The following is a 20,116-nucleotide window of genomic DNA, read 5'->3' on the forward strand; positions in this document are numbered from 1 at the left end:
TCATCTACCACCTGTGATCTGTAGGTTGATTGTGGTGATCTGGCTTGGTGGGCATGTGTCCTTTTCCTTCCTCGCTGCTTCATGTCTGTCTGTGTTGAAGTTGCCCCGTTGGCTAGAACCTCCAGATAAGCTCTCATAGTCCCTCTGTGAGAGAATGTAAGACGCATGCAAATGAGGTGCTGCATGTGGCTATGTGCCTTACTTGGACAGATAGAATGTTAGTTAAGAGGCTCCAGGGCTGGCTAGGATGTAATTCAGTAGTAAAGCACTTGTCTGTTTTGCATGAGTCCGTAAAATCAATCCCCAGCACCTCAATTTAGAAAAAGAGCTACTTACATTTGGTGACTGGGTATAGTGGTTCACACCTGTAATTCCAATTGCTTGGGTAGCAGCGATAGGATAATCATAGTTTAAGGCCAGCCCAGGCAAAAAAGTTTGTGAGACAGTATCTCAAAGAATAGTTAGATATGATGGTTTACGACTGTATTCCCAGCATTGTAAGTAGAAAGACTGGGGTCTGAGGCCAGCTGGGCCAAGTTAGCAAGACCCCATCTGAAAAATAAAGCAAAAAGGGGCTAGAGAAATTGTTGTAGTGGTAGAATGCTTGTGGTGAGGCCCTAGGTACCGCAAATGTATATAACATTTAAACGGTGATTAAAATTAGAATTTAAGAGATTTCAGCTAAGCAATTAGAAATATTTGATGCAAGTGGATTGAGTCTACCCTTGACTACATAATATAGAAAGGGTATGACTCCAAAAAGAAAAAAGAGAAACAAAGAGAAAAAGCATTTAGGATCAAAATCCTATATCAGCCAAATTTGGTTTGTGAACATATCGAGACATTTCTTCATATATATCTTGAATTTTTATAATGTGTCTTGTTAATAAATCTGTGTAGCAGATTTAAGTCTTTAAATGCTAATAAGCTCTCGTTTTCAGAGATCTGGCCGAAATGCTTCCAGTAGCACTCCCCAGTTGCGGAAGAGTCATGAACCTTTTGGCAATAGAGCAGATAAAAAGGAAAAAACAAGGCACAATCATTTCATTAAAACAGCACAGCCCTACAGACCAAAGGTATATTTGTTTATATTTTTTCAAAGAAAATAGGTTTATTTAGCTCATCAGGTATATTAATGTAAACAATACCCTTTCTAGATTTTGATTTTGTACCTTAATTACTTCATATTGGTAAACAATAACTACTTGTTTTAGTGAGAATTATCTTTTGATTGGAACAGTTGCGTGTGTGTGTGTGTGTGTGTGTGTGTTTGTGTGATGTCTGTGTTCATGTGCACATGCACTTACTGGTACTGGAGCTTGAATTCACTGCCTCCCATTCCTGCTTAGCTTTTTGCTCAAGGCTGATGTTCCACCTCTTGAGCCATACCCCACGAGCCTCAGATTTGTCTCTCCATGCTGGCTTTGAACCTTGATCTCAGACTCCTGAGTAGATAGGATTACAAGTATGTGCTGTTGGTACCCAACTGATAGTTAATATCTTTGACTCTTTATATTTTATATGCACAGCTCTTCATTAGGGACTATTGAGCTTTTCATATTTAGGTCAGATATGATAACCAGATTTAAAATTTTTAACTGACTTGTTTTATTAAATTTTTAATTCTTATGTACAACCAAGGATCACTTAAAACTTTTATTCATCAAATTTTATCTATATTAATTGAAATAGTGTACTCTTCATCTGAGGGAAGTTGAGAGGAGGACACAAAATGAATGGAAAGCAGGTGAAAAAATACAGCAGAGTGGCCCATCAGCTCCATTGGACATTGATGAAAGTGAACTAAGCAACTCAAGGGTGGTGATGGGAGGGAGGGAATGAGAGAACGAGGGTGCAGATGATACTAAACAAAAGAAATGTACATATCACCCCATCTGGAAGAAGTGGTTTTATTGTTAAACTTCATAGAGTTCATAAGCTTTGTAGATTAGAATGACGATCTTCACCATTGTGAAGGTTAAAATGTGTACTGTGAAATACATGTAGTTACCTAATCTCAATTTAAAAAAAAAAGAATTAGCAGAACCAGACGATATATGTAAATTTAAAAAAACAAATGAGAAAACTCATTAAAATAGTTTCATAATTAAAAAAGAGTGTGCTCTTCAATCTTTGAAAGTTTTACTACAGGCATTTTTTGTTGAAATGGTATTTTAGCAAAAATGGATTAAGAAAAGAATAACCTATAAAAATTTTACACTGATGTGAACATTGTGTGACCTTATTATAATGAGCCTTTCAATATTTATTTCCTTTTGAAGATTGATACAAGTATGGAAGAAGGAAGGAAGAAAAGAACCAAAGATGAAATTGTAGATATTGATGATCCAGAAACGAAGCGCTTTCCTTATCCGCTTAATGAATTGTTAATTTGGGCTTGCCTTATGAAGAGGCAGGTCATGGCCCGCTTCTTATGGCAGCATGGTGAAGAATCCATGGCTAAGGCATTGGTTGCCTGTAAGATCTACCGCTCAATGGCATACGAAGCAAAGCAGAGTGACCTGGTTGATGACACCTCAGAAGAACTCAAGCAGTATTCCAAGTAAGTGCTGTTTTATCCTTTGACAACTTAAAAACGATGTTTGAGTGAATATAACAGTGCTATTGTACTCAGAGAGAAGAGAGAGATCATATGTGTGTATAATGCTGGTTTTGGGTGTTTTTTCCCCCCAGTCCTGGGGCTTGAAATCAGGGCCTGAGCACTGTCCCTGGCTTCTTTTTGCTCAAGGCTAGCACTCTGCCACTTGAGCCACAGCGCTACTTCTGGCCTTTTTTTGTTTGTTTGTTTATTTTGTTTTGTTTTTTGTTTTTTGCCACTCCTGGCCTTGGACTCAGGGCCTGAGCACTATCCCTGGCTTCTCTTTGCTCAAGGCTAGCACTCTGCCACTTGAGCCACAGCGCCACTTCTGGCCATTTTCTATATATGTGGTGCTGGGGAGTTGAACCCAGGCCTTCATGTATATGAGGCAAGCACTCTTGCCACTAGGCCATATTTCCACCCCTACTTCTGGCCTTTTCTATATACGTGGTGCTGAGGAATCAAACCCAGGGCTTCATGTGTATGAGGCAAGCACTCTTGCCACTAGGCCATATTCCAAGCCCCTGTATAATGCAGTTTTTAAGTGCATTGTCTTTTCTTTTTTTTTTTTTTTGTCAGTCATGGGGCTTGAATTCTGGGCCTATACACTGTCCCCGAGCTTTTGTGCTCATGGCTAGTGCTCTACCACTTTGAGTCACAGCCCCACTCCTGGTTTTTCTGATGGTTATTTTGCTGCCCAGGCTGGCTTTGAACTGCGATCCTGAGATCTCAGCATCCTGAGTAGTTAGGATTACAGGTGTGAGTCATTGGTGCCTAGCTTGCAGCTTTGTTGTTTGTACCCAGCTTTGTTGTTGTTCTTTTTTTTTTTTTTTAAATTTGGAGATGCATATTTTGGTGGTGCACATTTGTAATCCCACCTACTTGGGAGGAAGATCATTATCAGGACTCAAAGCCTGCCCAGGCAAGACCCTACCTAAAAAACAAACTAAAAAAGCCGAAATACAAGAGGCATGGTTTAATTGGTAGGGGGCTTGTCTAACAAGCAAGAGGCCCTGAGTTCAGTCACTAGTACCACCAAAATAATGCAACTAGTGATTTGGAAATAAATGAATGTGAAAAAGACCTTACTTCGTTTTTTAATAATTTAAAAATTAAATATTTCAGCAAGAAAGCAAACATACCAGAATATACCAGTTTACTAATTATAGCAATTGGATTAAGAATTCCATTTGGGAATGATAAGGAATGGAAGAAAGTATGATTAGAGAGGTGTGATCATCTAAGGAAATGAACTGCATTTACCTAGGAAGACAGTTGGACTGATAGAATCACATACATAGAAGAATCAAGTAGTTTCTATGGCTGTTTACTAGGAGAAGCATTATCGAAGTATTTTGTGTGTGTGTGAGAAAGAGAGAGAGAAATTTGTGTGTGTGTGTGTGTGTGTGTGCGCGTGTGCGCGCGCTTGTTTCACTCGGGGCTTGAAGTTAATCCCTGAGCACTGTCCTTGAGCTTTTTTGCTCAAGGCTATTGTTCTACCACATTTCCAACTTTTTATTTATTTATTTATTTATTTATTTATTTTTTTGGCCAGTCCTGGGGCTTGGACTCAGGGCCTGAGCACTGTCCCTGGCTTCTTCTTGCTCAAGGCTAGCACTCTGCCACTTGAGCCACAGCGCCACTTCTGGCCATTTTCTGTATATGTGGTGCTGGGGAATTGAACCTAGAGCCTCATGTATACGCGGCAAACACTCTTGCCACTAGGCCATATCCCCAGCCACATTTCCAACTTTTTAGTGATTAATTAGAGGTAAGAGTATCATGGACTTTCTTGCCTTGGCTGGCTTTGAACAGCAATCCTCAGATCTCAGCCTCCCGAATAGCTAGGATTATAAGCAGAGCCAAGGCTGTTTGGCAGAATTATCAAAATAATTGAAGATGTTTTATAATAGGCACTTAGACCTTGTTGTCCCTAAATGGGCTGTTTTGAAAATGAATAGCCATTTATACTGAAAATAACTTAGAGATCTTAGGATTACTAAGTGTAGAGTTAAGACTTATACTTCTCCTGATTAGGTTAGTCTCTAGCCACATTATTCTCTTCTTTACTAGGTACCAATTTTTTTTTTCTGTGAAATGAGATATAAGGACAATGAATGTATCATTGTCAGTTTTATCTCCCACTAAGATTCCCTCTATATATGTTATATGTAGTGTTCTCTAAGACTAGGAGCTTAAAGGACACTGGTTTCACTTTTCAGTCTCTTTTAATATATATATTATATTATATTATATTATATTATATAATAATGATTTCCACATGGGAATCATGAAAATTCTGAACATAGAGCTACCATAATTCTAATGGCTCATAATTCCATAAATATGTATGAAAGTATTAATATTGGAAAATGTTAGGAAAAAATTTAAGATTACAAGACTTTTGAGGAATGTAGTTCAGTTGAAGAGTGCTTGCCTGGCATGTTCTAGGCTGTGGATTCAATTCCCAACACCAGATAAGAGAAAAAAACAACAAAGAAAACCCACTGCAGTTTGTTAATCTTAGTGTATTTTGACCTTTATCTTTTGTAGTGATTTTGGTCAGCTTGCCGTTGAATTACTGGAACAGTCCTTCAGACAAGATGAAACCATGGCTATGAAATTACTCACTTATGAATTGAAAAATTGGAGCAATTCAACCTGCTTGAAGTTAGCAGTTTCTTCAAGACTGAGGCCTTTTGTAGCCCATACCTGTACACAGATGTTGTTATCTGATATGTGGATGGGCAGGCTGAATATGAGAAAAAATTCCTGGTATAAGGTACACTTTAGAAATAATTTGACTTAAAGTATGTGATTAGATACAAAGAATAGAAGAATATATATATATGCATGTACATATATATGTATATATCTTCATATTGATACATTTACCTATTTAATGTGTGTTTATATAGTAAAACATACTTTTACTCAAGTGTGTTCAGTTATTGGCCCTCTGTGAGTGAGAAGTATGAAGGCAACAGATGTTGGGGAATATTGGCATTAAATGAGCAGTCATGGGGCTGGGAATATGACCTAGTGGTAGAGTGCTTGCCTTGTATATATGAAGCCCTGGGTTCAGTTCCTCAGCACCACATATATAGAAAAAAGCTGGACTTGCGCTATGGCTTAAGGGCTTGAGTGCTGGCCTTGAGCAAAAAGAAGCCAGGGACAGTGCTCAGGCCCTGAGTTCAAGCCCCAGGACTGGCAAAAAAATAAAATAAAATAAATGAGCAGCCATGAAAAGATGAAAAACACTAAAATTTTAGTTACAAATGGAAATACAAATCATGTTATATGGACCACATACAAACAGACAAGAGATAAAATGAAGTACTAGCACCTTCATAATGCTTGAGTCTTGTTTAAAGAAAAATATTTTTCCTGTGCACACTGTTACCTGATTTTATGTCAAGGACAACCTATTAAAATATATTTGGTGCTAGCGTCCTTATAACACAGTTTAATCTGGCATGGGGGGGGGGGGGTCACACCTATAGTCCTAGCTATTCAGGAGGCAAAAATTCATGAGACCTCATGTAAACAAACTGAGCATAATAGTGCACACCTGTCATCTCAGCTGTGTGGAAAGCATAAAGAGGAGGGTCCTGGTCTAGGCTAGCCTCAGCATAAGCATGAAGCTATTTGAGTAACAACAGCAACATAAGACGTAGCTCAAGGGGTAGAGTGCCACCTAGCAAAACAAAACCAATTTAACTTTATTAGATAGCGTATATTAAAAAAAATTCATTTTGCCCCTATACTTCTACAGCGAATGCTAACAATCACGAGATAACTTAATGTCATCTAATGGTTCCATTATATTCTCAAATGTCACGTATGTTAAAATGCAAACTTTGCTATTTTTGGAAATTGTAGGTCATATTAAGCATTTTAGTTCCACCTGCCATATTAATGCTGGAATATAAAACCAAGGCTGAAATGTCTCACATCCCACAATCTCAAGATGCCCATCAGATGACAATGGAAGATAGTGAAAACAACTTTCAAAACATAGCAGAAGAGATCCCCATGGTAAGAAAGAGACATTCCATAGTAAATATGTTTATTGTGAATCAGTATACAATAAGTATATGTGTTTATTTTTATTTTTAGGAAGTGTTTAAAGAAATCAGGATTTTGGATGGTAATGAAGGAAAGAATGAAATGGAAATACATATAAAATCAAAAAAGCTTCCAATCACACGAAAGTTTTATGCCTTTTATCATGCACCAATTGTAAAGTTCTGGTTCAACACGGTATGCTTTTAAATTGTATATGCATGGTTTTTGTTTTGTTTTGGCACTACGGGAGAGAAAGATGGTTTTAAAAGCTCTGATTTGGGAAACCTTTGACCTACAGTCTATACTAATCTTGATCACTGAAAATGTATTTTTTATTTAGAATAAGTTTGGATTTGTTTCTTCTACATTACTAAGTTCTAGAATGATATAATAACATAGTTTTAACTGGAAATAAAAATTTACTGAACAGATAATTGATAACCATAATTCTTTCCAAGTGAGTAACAAATAAATAATACTGAATTCTGAAAGATTTACCAAAGGAAACTGATACAAACAAAATTTCTTTGTATCTTTTTACCTACTACATTGCTATATTGTCTTTTCTCTTGCCTTATAGAAAAATGAGTTTAATCTGGTATCCTAATGAGCATATATGCATGGAGAAATTTAAAATGTCATGTATAGTTGTTATAAACTTTTATTTGGCTCTTAAGTCACTCTCTTCAAAGTGGACACAACATATGAAAAGCATATCAGCCCCCACTTTGAACCAGGCAATGAGTCTTAAGTGAAGGAGCTTTGGACTTGTATTCCCAGGAAATGTCTCTCCGTGTTTCTTGTGTTGTTTTTATTTTCATCACTATTGGGACAGTTGCCTAAAACTACAAATGGCTTTCTACTAATCTGGGCATTTCGGAATTTGTTCCTTCAGTCATTGTTGTCTTACCCACTCGCATGCCCATTAACCCAAGCCTAATTTGTCATTTCCTTCTCACTAAGAAATGTCTCATTCTTCCCTCCTATATGCATATTTCAGTTATCTAGTTTCCCAAATTCTGTCCCTACTAGGAGAAATAATGTGGGAGTTGTTACATTTCTCTCACATGAATGGCTACTTACAAATAACCAACCCAGCTGGGCTCCATTGGCACAAGCCTTTAATCCTAGCTACTCGGGAGGCTGAGATCTGAGGATCGTGATTCAAAGTCAGCCCCGACAGGAAAGTCCATATCTATCTCCAGTTAACCACCAGAAAACTGGAAGTGGTGCGGTGGCTCAAAGTGGGTAGAGCACTAGCCTTGAGCTGAAGAGCTCAGGGATAGTGCCCAGGCCCAGAGTTCAACCAAAAACAAAAAACCAAAACCCAATAGCCAACCCTGGTGGCTATAGGGATTTCTCTTTTCTTTTTTTCTTTATTGTAGTTTATTTCCTTAGCCTGCCATAGTGCTCAGATAAGTTTGTATAATTCATGAAAATGTCCATAATACTTTTGCTCTGTGATTAACTTCATTTGTATGACTTTTGTGTCTTTTTTTTTTATTAGCTGGCATATTTAGGATTTCTGATGCTTTATACATTTGTAGTTCTTGTACAAATGGAACAGTTACCTTCAGTTCAAGAATGGATTGTTATTGCTTATATTTTTACCTATGCCATTGAGAAAGTCCGTGAGGTATGTGTTTAGTCTGGTATGTGTTTAGTTTGTCCTACCAGTAACTTACTGTATATGGAGGATCTTTTTTCTTTCTTGCTTCATTATAGTTATATATGTAGGTGTGTGTATTTGTAATTCCAGTGGGTGGTAACATTACAGAAGTGTAGAACATTGGAGATTGTGTATGTTTCATTATTTAGAGATTGTGTTGCTAGTTTCTATATAATCAAACCCATATAGGTAAGATTTTATTTTACCTTTTTAAAAATTGAGCAAAAAATAATGTGTTTTTTGTTGTTGTTGTTCATTTTTCTACAAGGTCAGCTTACTAGCAATTCACAGTACTGTCCCACATTTATAACACTAAATTAAGCTGTATTGTTGAATTATACAATTACAAAGGCATTATTTGAGGATGGATTCTACTTTGCTAGCAAAGGCTCCACAGGAGGGTAGGACATGGCTCTGCAAGGAAATTCACCTTCTTAGATAGGATTTCATTTCATCAGTGGCACAAAAGTAAGACTCTTCAGTATTTAGAACTTAAATACTCAGGATATTGAAGCTATGAATGTATCATTCATCTCAAAAAGCACTTTTTAATTTATTCAAGAGAAATAGTGAATGTTTTAAAATAAGTTAGATAAACACAGCAACCTAAACTATTGCATTATTTACTTTCTGCATATATGGTATCTATGAAAAATACTCCAGGCATGTCCAACTCGCATCTCAATTTAAAATAAAACACCTTTTCAGCATTCCAGGTCTACAGAATTGTTTTATGGGGATGGGGATGCTGCTTAACTGATAGGGCACCTGTCTAGCCAGTGTGAAGCCAGGTTTTTTCAAGGTTTTGGCTTCTTAATTGTCTCAGTAGAGCAGGTCACTTATTAGAAGTCTTTGTCTCTGCTGTCTTACTGTTTGGTTTATTAAGTACATTATCAAATGCCAAGATAGCAGATTAAAAGCACTTTAAAACCTTAAAAATACAACTAAACTGCTATGGTAATGTAATGGAAAACTGTTTTGTTTTGTTGGCCAGTCCTGGGGCTTGAACTCAGGGATTGGGCACTGTCCCTGGGCTGCTTTTTGCTGTAGGCTAGCACTCCACCACGAGCCACAGCACCACTTCCAGCACCACTTTCTGTTTATGTGGTGCTGAGGAACCAAACCCAGGGCTTCATGCATGCTAGGCAAGCACTCTACCACTAGGCCACATTCCCAGTCCAAAACTGTGTGTTTTATAGGAAGAAACTGAAACTTGTTTGTTCTTGTTAAACCTTTAGATCTTTATGTCTGAAGCTGGGAAGATAAGCCAGAAGATTAAAGTGTGGTTCAGTGATTACTTCAACGTCAGTGACACAATTGCCATAATTTCTTTCTTCATTGGATTTGGACTAAGATATGGAGCAAAGTGGAACTTTGAGAATGCCTATGATAATCATGTTTTTCTGGCTGGAAGATTAATTTACTGTCTTAACATAATATTTTGGTATGTGCGTTTGCTAGATTTTCTAGCTGTAAATCAACAGGCAGGACCTTATGTAATGATGATTGGAAAAATGGTAAGTTGACAGCTGTCTGCTACTACTAATGGGTTTCATTATTTTCTTGAATTTTTAGCATAGTTTAACTTGAACCAGTAATGTGTGTTAGTTCATGTTTATTTTATTTCCCTATCATTCTTTCATTACCTTTTTAAAAATTAATATACAGTTAGAAAAAACATTTTTGGTATTATCTTGAAATGCTTTCATTTTTAAAATGCTATTTGCCAGTATACAGACACAGAATGAAAATAGGAATTATCCGTATATTTCTTTGCATCTTTACTGCTGATAATCTAAAGTAAACCATGTCTTCTAGCACCTTTACTAGATTAGTAATCTCATCACAACCAATCTGGCTTGCCTTCAAACTACATTGTAACTAGAGTGATATGTCAAAATGCAAATCTGAATATGTCACTTCTCCATCTTAAAACAGTTTTAATGATTTTTGCATTGTTCCAAAAGATCAGTGTACTAAATTAAATCCAAAGCCCCGCCCAGTTTTCCCTTGTATGCCTGCATACTGTCCCTCCCTCATGCCTCCCTCCCTCTTTCCTTCCTTTCCTCCCATTTCCTGTCTCTTCCTCCTGCCCCTTGTCCCTCCCTCCCACTGTCCTTTCTGCTGTCCCTCCTGCCCTCTTTCCTTTTTTTTTTGAGATAATTACATATTTACATGAAGTTGTAAGAAATAACAATCCTTTGTACCCTTTTGTTTCTTCCTTTTAGCCCTATGCCATATATTCTTGGCTCTTCTAATCTGTTCTGTAATCTTACAGGTCTTTACATTTTTTCTTTTTAAGTAGGGTATAGTAGTGCATGCCTGTAATGCCAGCTGCTTGGAAGGGTGCCACAGAAGGATCACCTCTATTGATTTTTCTGACACAGGGTTTTGCTCTGTAGTTCAAACTGGCCTTGAACTCTCATTCCTCCTATGTAGTCAGTGCTGCAAGTACAGATACGTAACCACCATGCCTGGCAGTCTCTGTGCCTGCCATATTTAAATTGTTAAATTGATTAAATCTTACTGGATTATTTAGACTGTAAACTACCTGGAGTAGGAAACTTGTTAAGCTTTAGTTACTTTTATTTCTTTAGTACTTTCTCTTTTTTTTGCCAGTCCTGGAGCTTGAACTCAGAGCCTGGACACTGTCCCTGCGCGTCTCTGTGCTCAAGACTACCCCTCTACCACTTGAGCCACTTCTGGCTTTTTTTCTTTGTGGTACTGAAGAATCGAACCCAGGGCTTCATGCATGCTAAGCAAGCACTCTACCACTAAGTCACATTTCCAGTCCTTCTCTAGTACTTACTCTAGAACCTTTACATGTAAACTAGTTTGTCATTAGTAAATATGTATTGTTTAGATGGACAAAGAAATTAGAAGTAGAAAAAGCTCTGTAAAAATACTGAGTAGCATTAATATGATAGTTGTATTATAATATTAGCCAGGTACTTTTTAATGTTTATTATTTACTGCTATGTAAGACTGTACCGAGCATTGCAGTACAGCCCCAGACTTTTATGAAGACATATTTGTCTAATTTGACTCTGTAAAAATCTTGTAAACCACTGAAGTTTTCCTCCTCACATTTAGTATTTTTACCATACTTTTACCACTCCTGCCTTTATTGTCATTGTCACATTATATTCACTTTTTTTTTTTTTTTTTTTGGCCAGTCCTGGGGCTTGGACTCAGGGCCTGAGCACTGTCCCTGGCTTCTTTTTGCTCAAGGCTAGCACTCTGCCACTTGAGCCACAGCGCCACTTTTGGCCGTTTTCTGTATATGTGGTGCTGGGGAATTGAACCCAGGGCCTCATGTATACGAGGCAAGCACTCTTGCCACTAGGCCATATCCCCAGCCCCTATATTCACTTTTAAATATGTTAAATAGTAATGTTCTTTGAATTGGCTTATTATACTTTTTTTTTTTTTTTTTGCCAGTTCTGGGGCTTGAACCCTGGGCGCTGTCCCGAGCTTCTTTTGCTCAAGGCTAGCACTCTACCACTTGAGCCAGAGTCACTTCTGGCTTTTTCTGTTTATGTGGTACTGAGGAATCGAACCCAGGGCTTCAGGCATGCTAGGGAAACATTCTACCACTAAGCTACCTTCCCAGTCCTGTACTTATTTTTATTTCACAGTATAATAAAGTGTACATTTGTTGTAAATGCAATCTTTTGATTCATATGAGAGGTTCTCCCTACCTAGGTTAATATTCTTGGATGAATATTATGTTTTTGGGTGAGAAAACATTCACTGTTTTAGATGTAAATAACGAGAATTTGTACAGCTTAAAAAGTAATTAGGAATTAAAGATAGAAATATTTTAAAACATTTTTTTCTTAAAATTTGGATAAGGTGCAGAGCTTATTTTTCAATCAATTAATAGATGGTGAGTCAGCTAGACTCTTTTCAATGTTGTTGAAGTAGAGAAAACTACCTGTAACTTGCAAAAGAACTTGTTGCCCAAATACTCATGATTCATTTTGTTGCTTGGCATTTTCATGCTCAAGGACCAGGCACTAGTTCAGGACAGGTGTTAAATATGCCTTTGTTTTATGAAGTAATAAGCAAAGGACAGTTAACAAAGACTATGTCCAAAAGAGAGTGTGCTCCTCCATTATAAAAGGACTTTAAGAGTGAAATTCATTTCCTAAATCTTCACATGGGTCCGTACTTTAAAAAAAATTCTCTGTATCGCAGAGATGTATAGACTCCAGTTTGAACAAAACATTGATACAGTTCATTATAGAGATAAAAATGTTAATGGTTTGCTTAGCTTCACAGATTTTTTTCTTTTTAAAAATACAAATTCCTGGGGCTGGGAATATGGCCTAGTGGCAAGAGTGCTCGTATACATGAAGCCCTGGGTTCAATTCCCCAGCACCTCACATATAGAAAATGGCCAGAAGTGGCGCTGTGGCTCAAGTGGCAGAGTGCTAGCCTTGAGCAAAAAGAAGCCAGGGACAGTGCTCAGGCCCTGAGTCCAAAGCCCAGAACTGTTAAAAAAAAAAAAAATCGTTGATGTTAAGTCATAATGCTGCAGTATTAAGATTTCCCTGAACAGCTGGGTGCTGATGGCTTGTGCCTGTAATCCTAGCTGCTCAGGAGGCTGAGATCTAAGGATTGTGGTTTGAAGCCAGCCCAGGCAGGAAATTCCATGAGATTCTTATCTCCAATAAACTATTCAACAAAAGCTGGAGTTGGAGCTGTGGCTCAAGTGATAGAGCAGTAGCAATGAGAAAAAAAAAAAAAAAAAAAAAAAGCTCAGGGACAGCATGCAGACCCTGAGTTCAAGCCCCAGAACCAGCACCCACCCCTGAAAAAAAAAAGGAAAGAAAAAAATTCCCTGAATACTGCTACTGGAAATTTAAAAAAACAAACAAAAACCCAAAACTCAAAAGATTTCTGTTTTTCTATTAGCATATTAGAAACAGTTTTAAGATGAAGGCTCAATTGCCTTGTATTTTAACAGTATTTATTTATTTTTTTAACAGGTGGCCAATATGTTCTACATTGTAGTGATTATGGCTCTTGTATTACTTAGTTTTGGTGTTCCCAGAAAGGCAATACTATATCCCCATGAAGAACCATCTTGGACTCTTGCTAAAGACATAGTGTTTCATCCATACTGGATGATTTTTGGTGAAGTTTATGCATATGAAATTGATGGTAAGGATTTATACTTATAGTATTATCTTTTGGTTAGCTTGTAGTTTTTAGACCATACTGCATTTTTGTAATCTGTTGTGTAGTTTTACACAGATTTAGCTATAGTTTCTCAGTTTCCTTCATTCTTTTCTTAGGTCTTTACTCTCTTAAACTACTCTGAATAGAGCAGACATCAGCTCATAAAACTTTAATGAAAGGCGATTAATAATATTTGTGTGCCTATCAAACCATTTAAAGGAATAATAACAGCTATTATAATAATTTTAATGATGAATACAATTACTGAGTGTGCTAAAAATATTTATGTGGAAATCTTCACTAATTCATGATTATTCTAATACTTGCCCTCACTAAGTTTTATGTTTTTACCAATGCATGGCAAGTGTTAAAGCTCTTCCCTTCCTTGTTTGTGCTTAGCACTATTCTAGCTTCAGAAACATTGCAAGTCTAGCCACTTGGTGTTTGAAAAGCACTTCGGCAGTTCCTTCAACCCGATAATGAACCCAATAATCTTCACCTTTGTATATTTTGGAGCTTGTTGTGAGTCTTTCATACTTTAAATCTCAGATATTTTTATTACAGAAATGTTACAGTGGGCCTTGGAATATGGCTTAGTGGTAAAGTGCTTGCCTTGCATTCATGAAGCCCTGGATTCATTTCCTTAGCACCACATAAACAGAAAAGGCCAGAAGGCGCTGTGGCTCAAGTGGTAGAGTGCTAGCCTTGAGCAAAAAGAAGGCAGGGACAGTGCTCAGGCCATGCGTCCAAGCCCCAGGACTGGCAAAAAAAAAAGTTATAGTGTAGCTGAACCCAAGAATTTTACGTTCCTTAGCAGTTCTTATGCTAAACTCTGCCTGGAAGGGCAGTTCTGTGATACCTTCATAGCCTGCTTTCTGGAATACAGTGGATGTATCTCAGATTCTTTTTTTTTTTTCTCCCTGCAGTGTGTGCAAATGATAGCACTGTCAAAGAAATCTGTGGTCCTGGGACATGGCTGACTCCATTTCTTCAAGCAGTCTACCTCTTTGTACAGTATATCATTATGGTTAATCTTCTTATCGCATTTTTCAAGTAAGAATTTCATTTAATTGCTTATTATAGAGATCGTTTAATACCTAGTTTTACTTATTTTGAAGGAAACATTTACAGTCTAAAAAGTAAGCCAAACACTGGTGGCTCACATCTGTAATCCAGCCTACTCAGGAGCTTGAGGTCTGAGGATTATGGTTCAGAACCATCCTGGGCAGGAAAGTCTGTGAGACTCTTATCTCCATTTAACCACCAAAAAGCCAGAAGTGGAGCTGTGGCTCAAGTGGTAGAGTGCACTAGCCTTGAGCGAGAAAGCTAATCAACAAATGGGTGCCAGGGACTCACCCCTGTGATCCTACCTACTCAGTATACTGGCTGAGATCTGAGGAACACAGTTCTAAGCCAGCCTGAGCAGAAAGGTCCATGAGACTCTACTCTCTGATTAACCACTTAAAAAGCTGGAAGTGGAGTTGTGGCTCTAGTAGTAAAGCACTAACCTTGAGCAAAAGGGAAAAAAAAAAAAGCTCAGGGATAGCACCCAGGCCTTGAGTTCAAGCTCAGGACAAGCACAAAAACAAACAAACAAATAAATAAATAAATAGCTAAGGAAAATGGTTTGGGAGATGTGGCTTAAGTATAGAATACTTGCCTAGCATGCCCTAAATTCAGACCCAGGTACCACTAAAAAAACCAAAAAACCTTAAAATTACTTTTTTCTGCTCAATTGAGAGGTTACTATTAAAGTTCTCGATCACCTTCACCTTATTTTGTTGCATCTGGGTGGTTTTCTAGTTCTTTTAGTTTTGTGGATGGAAGGGTATACTTTTGAATCCTTATTTATTTTAGTAAGAATTACAATCACATCTTCAATAATAGTCATATGTTTTATAAATATAATTAGCTAAATTTGTTTTATTTTTATTCCTTGTTACTCTAGTAATGTGTATTTACAAGTGAAGGCAATTTCCAATATCGTATGGAAGTACCAGCGCTACCATTTTATCATGGCTTATCATGAAAAACCAGTCCTGCCTCCTCCACTCATCATTCTTAGCCATATTGTCTCTCTGTTTTGCTGTGTGTGTAAAAGAAGAAAGAAAGATAAGACTTCTGATGGACCAAGTATGTAAAATAAATCAAGTGGATATTTTAATTTGATCCTTTCTTAACATTAGCTGAAGGCTACTTTATTTCAATGGCTTAGCTGGTTGCTATCATGAACACTTTTGTAAAATTTGCTTGAGCATGAAGGAATATTTATTTATTTTATTTTATTTTTTTTAATATTTTTTTATTATTAATTGAACATAAATTTTTTTACAAGGTGTTGTGCAAAGAGGGTGCAGTTACATAGTAGGGCAGTGTGTACATTTCTTGTGATATCTTACAACCTGTTTTTCCATCCCTTGTCTAGGTCAGGTAGACCCATATGCAATATACAATGTATCAAGCACATATACAGTGTTCACAGACTTGGTCTCTACTGTCTCTCCATCTCCCTTTGTTAACAGTCATATATCAGGGAGATCATGCCCCTTTGTTTTCTGTGTTCTAGGCTTGTCTCACTCAACATTATTTGTTCGAGTTCTGACCATTTCCCTGCGAATAACAATATTTCACCATTCCTAATCGCTATGTAGTATTCCATTGTGTATAAGTACCATATTTTTTGGATCCATTCGTCTGTGGAGGGGCATCTGGGTTGTTTCCAAATTTTGGCTATTGTGAACTGTGCCGCGATAAACATGGAAGTACAAATGCCTTTTTGATATCTTGGATTTTGCTGTTTAGGATAGATGCCTAGGAGTGGTATGGCTGGGTCATAGGGTAGGTCTATATTGAGCTTTTTGAGAAACCTCCATACTGTTCTCCAAAGTGGTTGTACTAATTTGCACTCCCACCAACAATGGAGAAGGGTTCCTCTTTCCCCGCACCCCCTCCAGCATTTGTTGTTTCCTGAGTTCAGAGTATAGGCCATTCTAACTGGGGTGAGGTGGTATCTCAGGGTTGTTTTTATTTGCATTTTCTTTACTACCAGGGATGTTGAGCATTTCCTCATGTGTTTCTTTGCCATTTTTATATCTTCTCTTGTGAAGTCTCTCTTTAGCTCTTTTGCCCATTTCCTAATAGGTTTATTGGGCTTGGAGGGGCTTAGTTTTTTGAGTTCTCTGTAGATGACAGATATGAGGCCTTTGTCTGTTGCTGTGCTGGTAAATATCCTTTCCCATATCGTTGGCTGTCTTTCTATTTTGGTGGCTATGACCTTAGCTGTGCAGAAACTTTTTAATTTGTAGTAGTCCCATTTGTTGAGTCTTTCCCCTATTTGTTGTGCCCCTGGGATCTATTCAGGAAGTTCCTTCCTGTGCCTATAAGTTCTAGTGTCTTTCCTACTCTGTCCTTCAGTAGTTTCAAGGATTCAGGTCTGATATTGAGGTCCTTGATCCATTTTGAGTTGATCTTGGTGCATGGTGATAGGCTTGGGTCTACTTTGAGTTTTCTGCATATGGCTGCCCAGTTCTCCCAGCACCAGTAGTTGAAGAGGCTATGTTTATTCCATTGTATGTCTTTAGCTCCTTTGTCGAATATCAGTTGGCTGTAAGAGTGCGGTTTTATTTCTGGGTATGAAGGAATATTTAGATATAATCTAGTATCTGTAAAAGTAAATTTAATGTTAAATGTCTGTTGGGAAGTCAGTGTCTAATTAAAGTGGTAACGTAAACTATAATACCTTAGCTGTTCTACGAAATACTTACACTGCTACCTAAACTGTAACAATTTTAGTATATTTTATGTACTTCCTGAAACTATCATTGCCATGTCAAAATGCATTTAAAATGTTCATTGTCTGGTTTATCAAATTAAATTCTTCAGTTCCTCCGACTTAGATACAGGAGGGAAAGGTAAGAGGAGGGTTTGTGGTGTAGGAAATGCTATTTAAAAGAAAACAGTCTAGTGTCTAAAAATACAGCAGTAAAACAAAAGAGCAGTAATGCGCCAGAACCTGACTAATTCACAAGACTCATGAGCTAAAATTTGATAACCCTTATTGATAGTTTTTCCCTTTTTTTCCCTTAGAACTTTTCTTAACAGAAGAAGATCAAAAGAAACTTCATGATTTTGAAGAGCAATGTGTTGAAATGTACTTTAATGAAAAAGATGACAAATTCCATTCTGGAAGTGAAGAGAGAATACGTGTCACTTTTGAAAGGTCTAGAAGTTTTTTTAACTATTATAATTACATGTCAGACTAGATTTTATTAATGCCTATTACCCATGGTTGTTGGTTTATTTTGTCAAACATTTTTAAATACGTATTTAAATTTATTATCTATTGGGAAGACAACTCCATTCTTTTTACTTTTTTTTAACTACTTAATGTAAAGCAGCCAGCATCTTGGTACTTTCCTCTCCCTCCCCCCCCTTTTTAAAAATACACTTTTTTTTTTTTTTGGCCAGTCCTGGGGCTTGAACTCAGGGCCTGAGCACTGTCCTTGGCTTCTTTTTGCTCAAGGCTAGTACTCTGCCACTTGAGCCACAGCGCCAGTTCTGGCTGTAGGGGCTGGAGATATGGCCTAGTGGCAAGAGTGCTTGCCTCATATACATGAGGCCCTGGGTTCGATTCCCCAGCACCACATATACAGAAAATGGCCAGAAGTGGTGCTGTGACTCAAGTGGCAGAGTGCTAGCCTTGAGCAAAAAGAAGCCAGGGACAGTGCTCAGGCCCTGAGTCCAAGTCTCAGGACTGGCCAAAAAAAAAAAAAATACACTTTTATTAAGGTATTGTACAGGGTTACCATTTCATAAAGTCAGGTAATAAGTGTGTTTCTTTTTGGACAGTGTCACCATTCCTTTGCTTTCCCCTAGTTTCCCTCTCCCACCTCTGCCCATATAGTTCCTTTTTTGATGGTGTTTCACACATGCTTGACAAGAACTCTACCATTGAGCTAAATCCCCAGCATTCTGGCAACTTTTTGACTGTAGTTACAAAAGATAGAGAAGTTAATGTTCTTCAGTATTCAGAGAGAAAAATGAAACTATGCTACATATTTAAAAAACCTTTCTTTTGGTTGGTTTCCTTACATTCTGGAAGCATGTGGTGTTTGTTAAGTTGCATTAGTGGTAGTTCATAGTATATGTAGCTGTGTACCTATTTTGATGGGAGGAAATTAGAATTACTAGCCTGTAGAATTTTTTTCTTTTTTAATTTGCAGTCAGGCGCCAGTGGCTCATACCTGTAATCCTAGATACTAAGGAGGCTGAGATCTGAGGATGGTCATTTGAAAGGAGCCCAGGCAGGAAAGTTCCTGAGACTCTTATCTCCAATTAACCATCAGAAAACCGGAAGTGGCACTCTGGTTCAAGTGGTCTAGAGCACTTGCCTTGAGCAAAAGGAGCTCAGGGACAGCGCCCCGGCCCCCTAGTTTAAGCCCCAGGACTAATATTATTTTTGTTTTTGAAACCTTTGTTTTAAAAATTGGACTAGCATCCTCTTAAACATGGGTATGCGTTATAAATAAATAACACTGTGTGAGCAAGCATGCACGCATACTTGTACTAAAGGACTTTACATTCTCACTTAGCTTTTTTGCTTATGTCTGTGTTCTACCACTTGAGCCATTATCTACCATTCCATATACCTTATTTTTATAACTTGTTTGGATATTTATGAAATTTCTTTTATTCTGTCATCATTTATTGAGACTACCACAAGAATTTCTGTATTCATTTTGACATTGTAAAAAGCCTGTTTTCTCCCCTGCAGAGTGGAGCAGATGTGCATTCAGATTAAAGAAGTTGGAGACCGTGTCAACTACATAAAAAGATCTCTACAGTCCTTAGATTCTCAAATTGGACATCTGCAAGACCTTTCAGCCCTGACAGTAGATACACTAAAAACACTCACTGCCCAGAAAGCTTCTGAAGCAAGCAAAGTTCACAATGAGATCACAAGAGAACTGAGTATTTCCAAACATTTGGCTCAAAACCTGATAGATGATGGTCCCACAAGACCTTCTGTGTGGAAAAAACACAGTGCTGTAAATACACTGAGCTCCTCTCTTCCGCAAGGTGATCTTGATAGTAATAATCTCTTTCTTTCTAATATGTTCATGAAAGATGAAAAGGATCCTGATTATAACATACTTGGTCAAGACTTGTCTGTAATCCCCCAGAGAAAAGAATTTGGTTTTCCAGAGGCTGGTTCCTCTTGTGGTGCCTTATTCCCAAGTGCCATTTCTCCTCCAGAACTGCGACAAAGACGACATGGGGTAGAAGTCTTAAAATTATTTAATAAAACTCAAAAAGTAGGCAGTTCACCAAACAGCACACCACATCTGTCATCCCCACCAACCAAATTTTCTGTTAGCACCCCCTCCCAGCCAAGTTGCAAAAGCCACTTGGAAACCATAACCAAAGATCACGAAGCTGTCTTCTCTAAAGCTGCAGAAGGAGATAATGTAGAATTTGGAGCATTTGTAGGTAAGTTTGACAAACTCTTGTCTGTATAGCAATATTACTTATCGCATGAAAAAGCTCTCACCGTAGAAAAATGTAAGCAAATTATTAAAGGCACGTACTGTGTG

The 20,116-nt window shown here is 37.7% G+C and overlaps 1 protein-coding gene across 4 annotated transcripts in view; it reads left to right on the forward strand.

The window, feature by feature from the left end:
• Window positions 1-20,116, forward strand: part of Trpm7 (transient receptor potential cation channel subfamily M member 7) — a 71,352-nt gene that overhangs the window by 32,933 nt on the left and 18,303 nt on the right. For all 4 annotated transcript variants that reach the window (XR_007208801.1, XM_048332428.1, XM_048332429.1 and 1 more), the window contains exons 15-26: window positions 942-1,076; window positions 2,283-2,563; window positions 5,153-5,381; window positions 6,482-6,637; window positions 6,719-6,862; window positions 8,175-8,303; window positions 9,575-9,853; window positions 13,331-13,505; window positions 14,450-14,576; window positions 15,472-15,656; window positions 17,610-17,742; window positions 19,297-20,012. Coding sequence is in view for 3 of the 4 variants with exons in the window: in XM_048332428.1 (XP_048188385.1) it covers window positions 942-1,076; window positions 2,283-2,563; window positions 5,153-5,381; window positions 6,482-6,637; window positions 6,719-6,862; window positions 8,175-8,303; window positions 9,575-9,853; window positions 13,331-13,505; window positions 14,450-14,576; window positions 15,472-15,656; window positions 17,610-17,742; window positions 19,297-20,012 (2,689 nt within the window). In the remaining variant the exon portion in view is untranslated. The remainder of the gene's footprint in view (window positions 1-941; window positions 1,077-2,282; window positions 2,564-5,152; window positions 5,382-6,481; window positions 6,638-6,718; window positions 6,863-8,174; window positions 8,304-9,574; window positions 9,854-13,330; window positions 13,506-14,449; window positions 14,577-15,471; window positions 15,657-17,609; window positions 17,743-19,296; window positions 20,013-20,116) is intronic.

Source organism: Perognathus longimembris, chromosome 23 (assembly GCF_023159225.1).
Source record: "Perognathus longimembris pacificus isolate PPM17 chromosome 23, ASM2315922v1, whole genome shotgun sequence".
Taxonomy (NCBI): domain Eukaryota; kingdom Metazoa; phylum Chordata; class Mammalia; order Rodentia; family Heteromyidae; genus Perognathus; species Perognathus longimembris.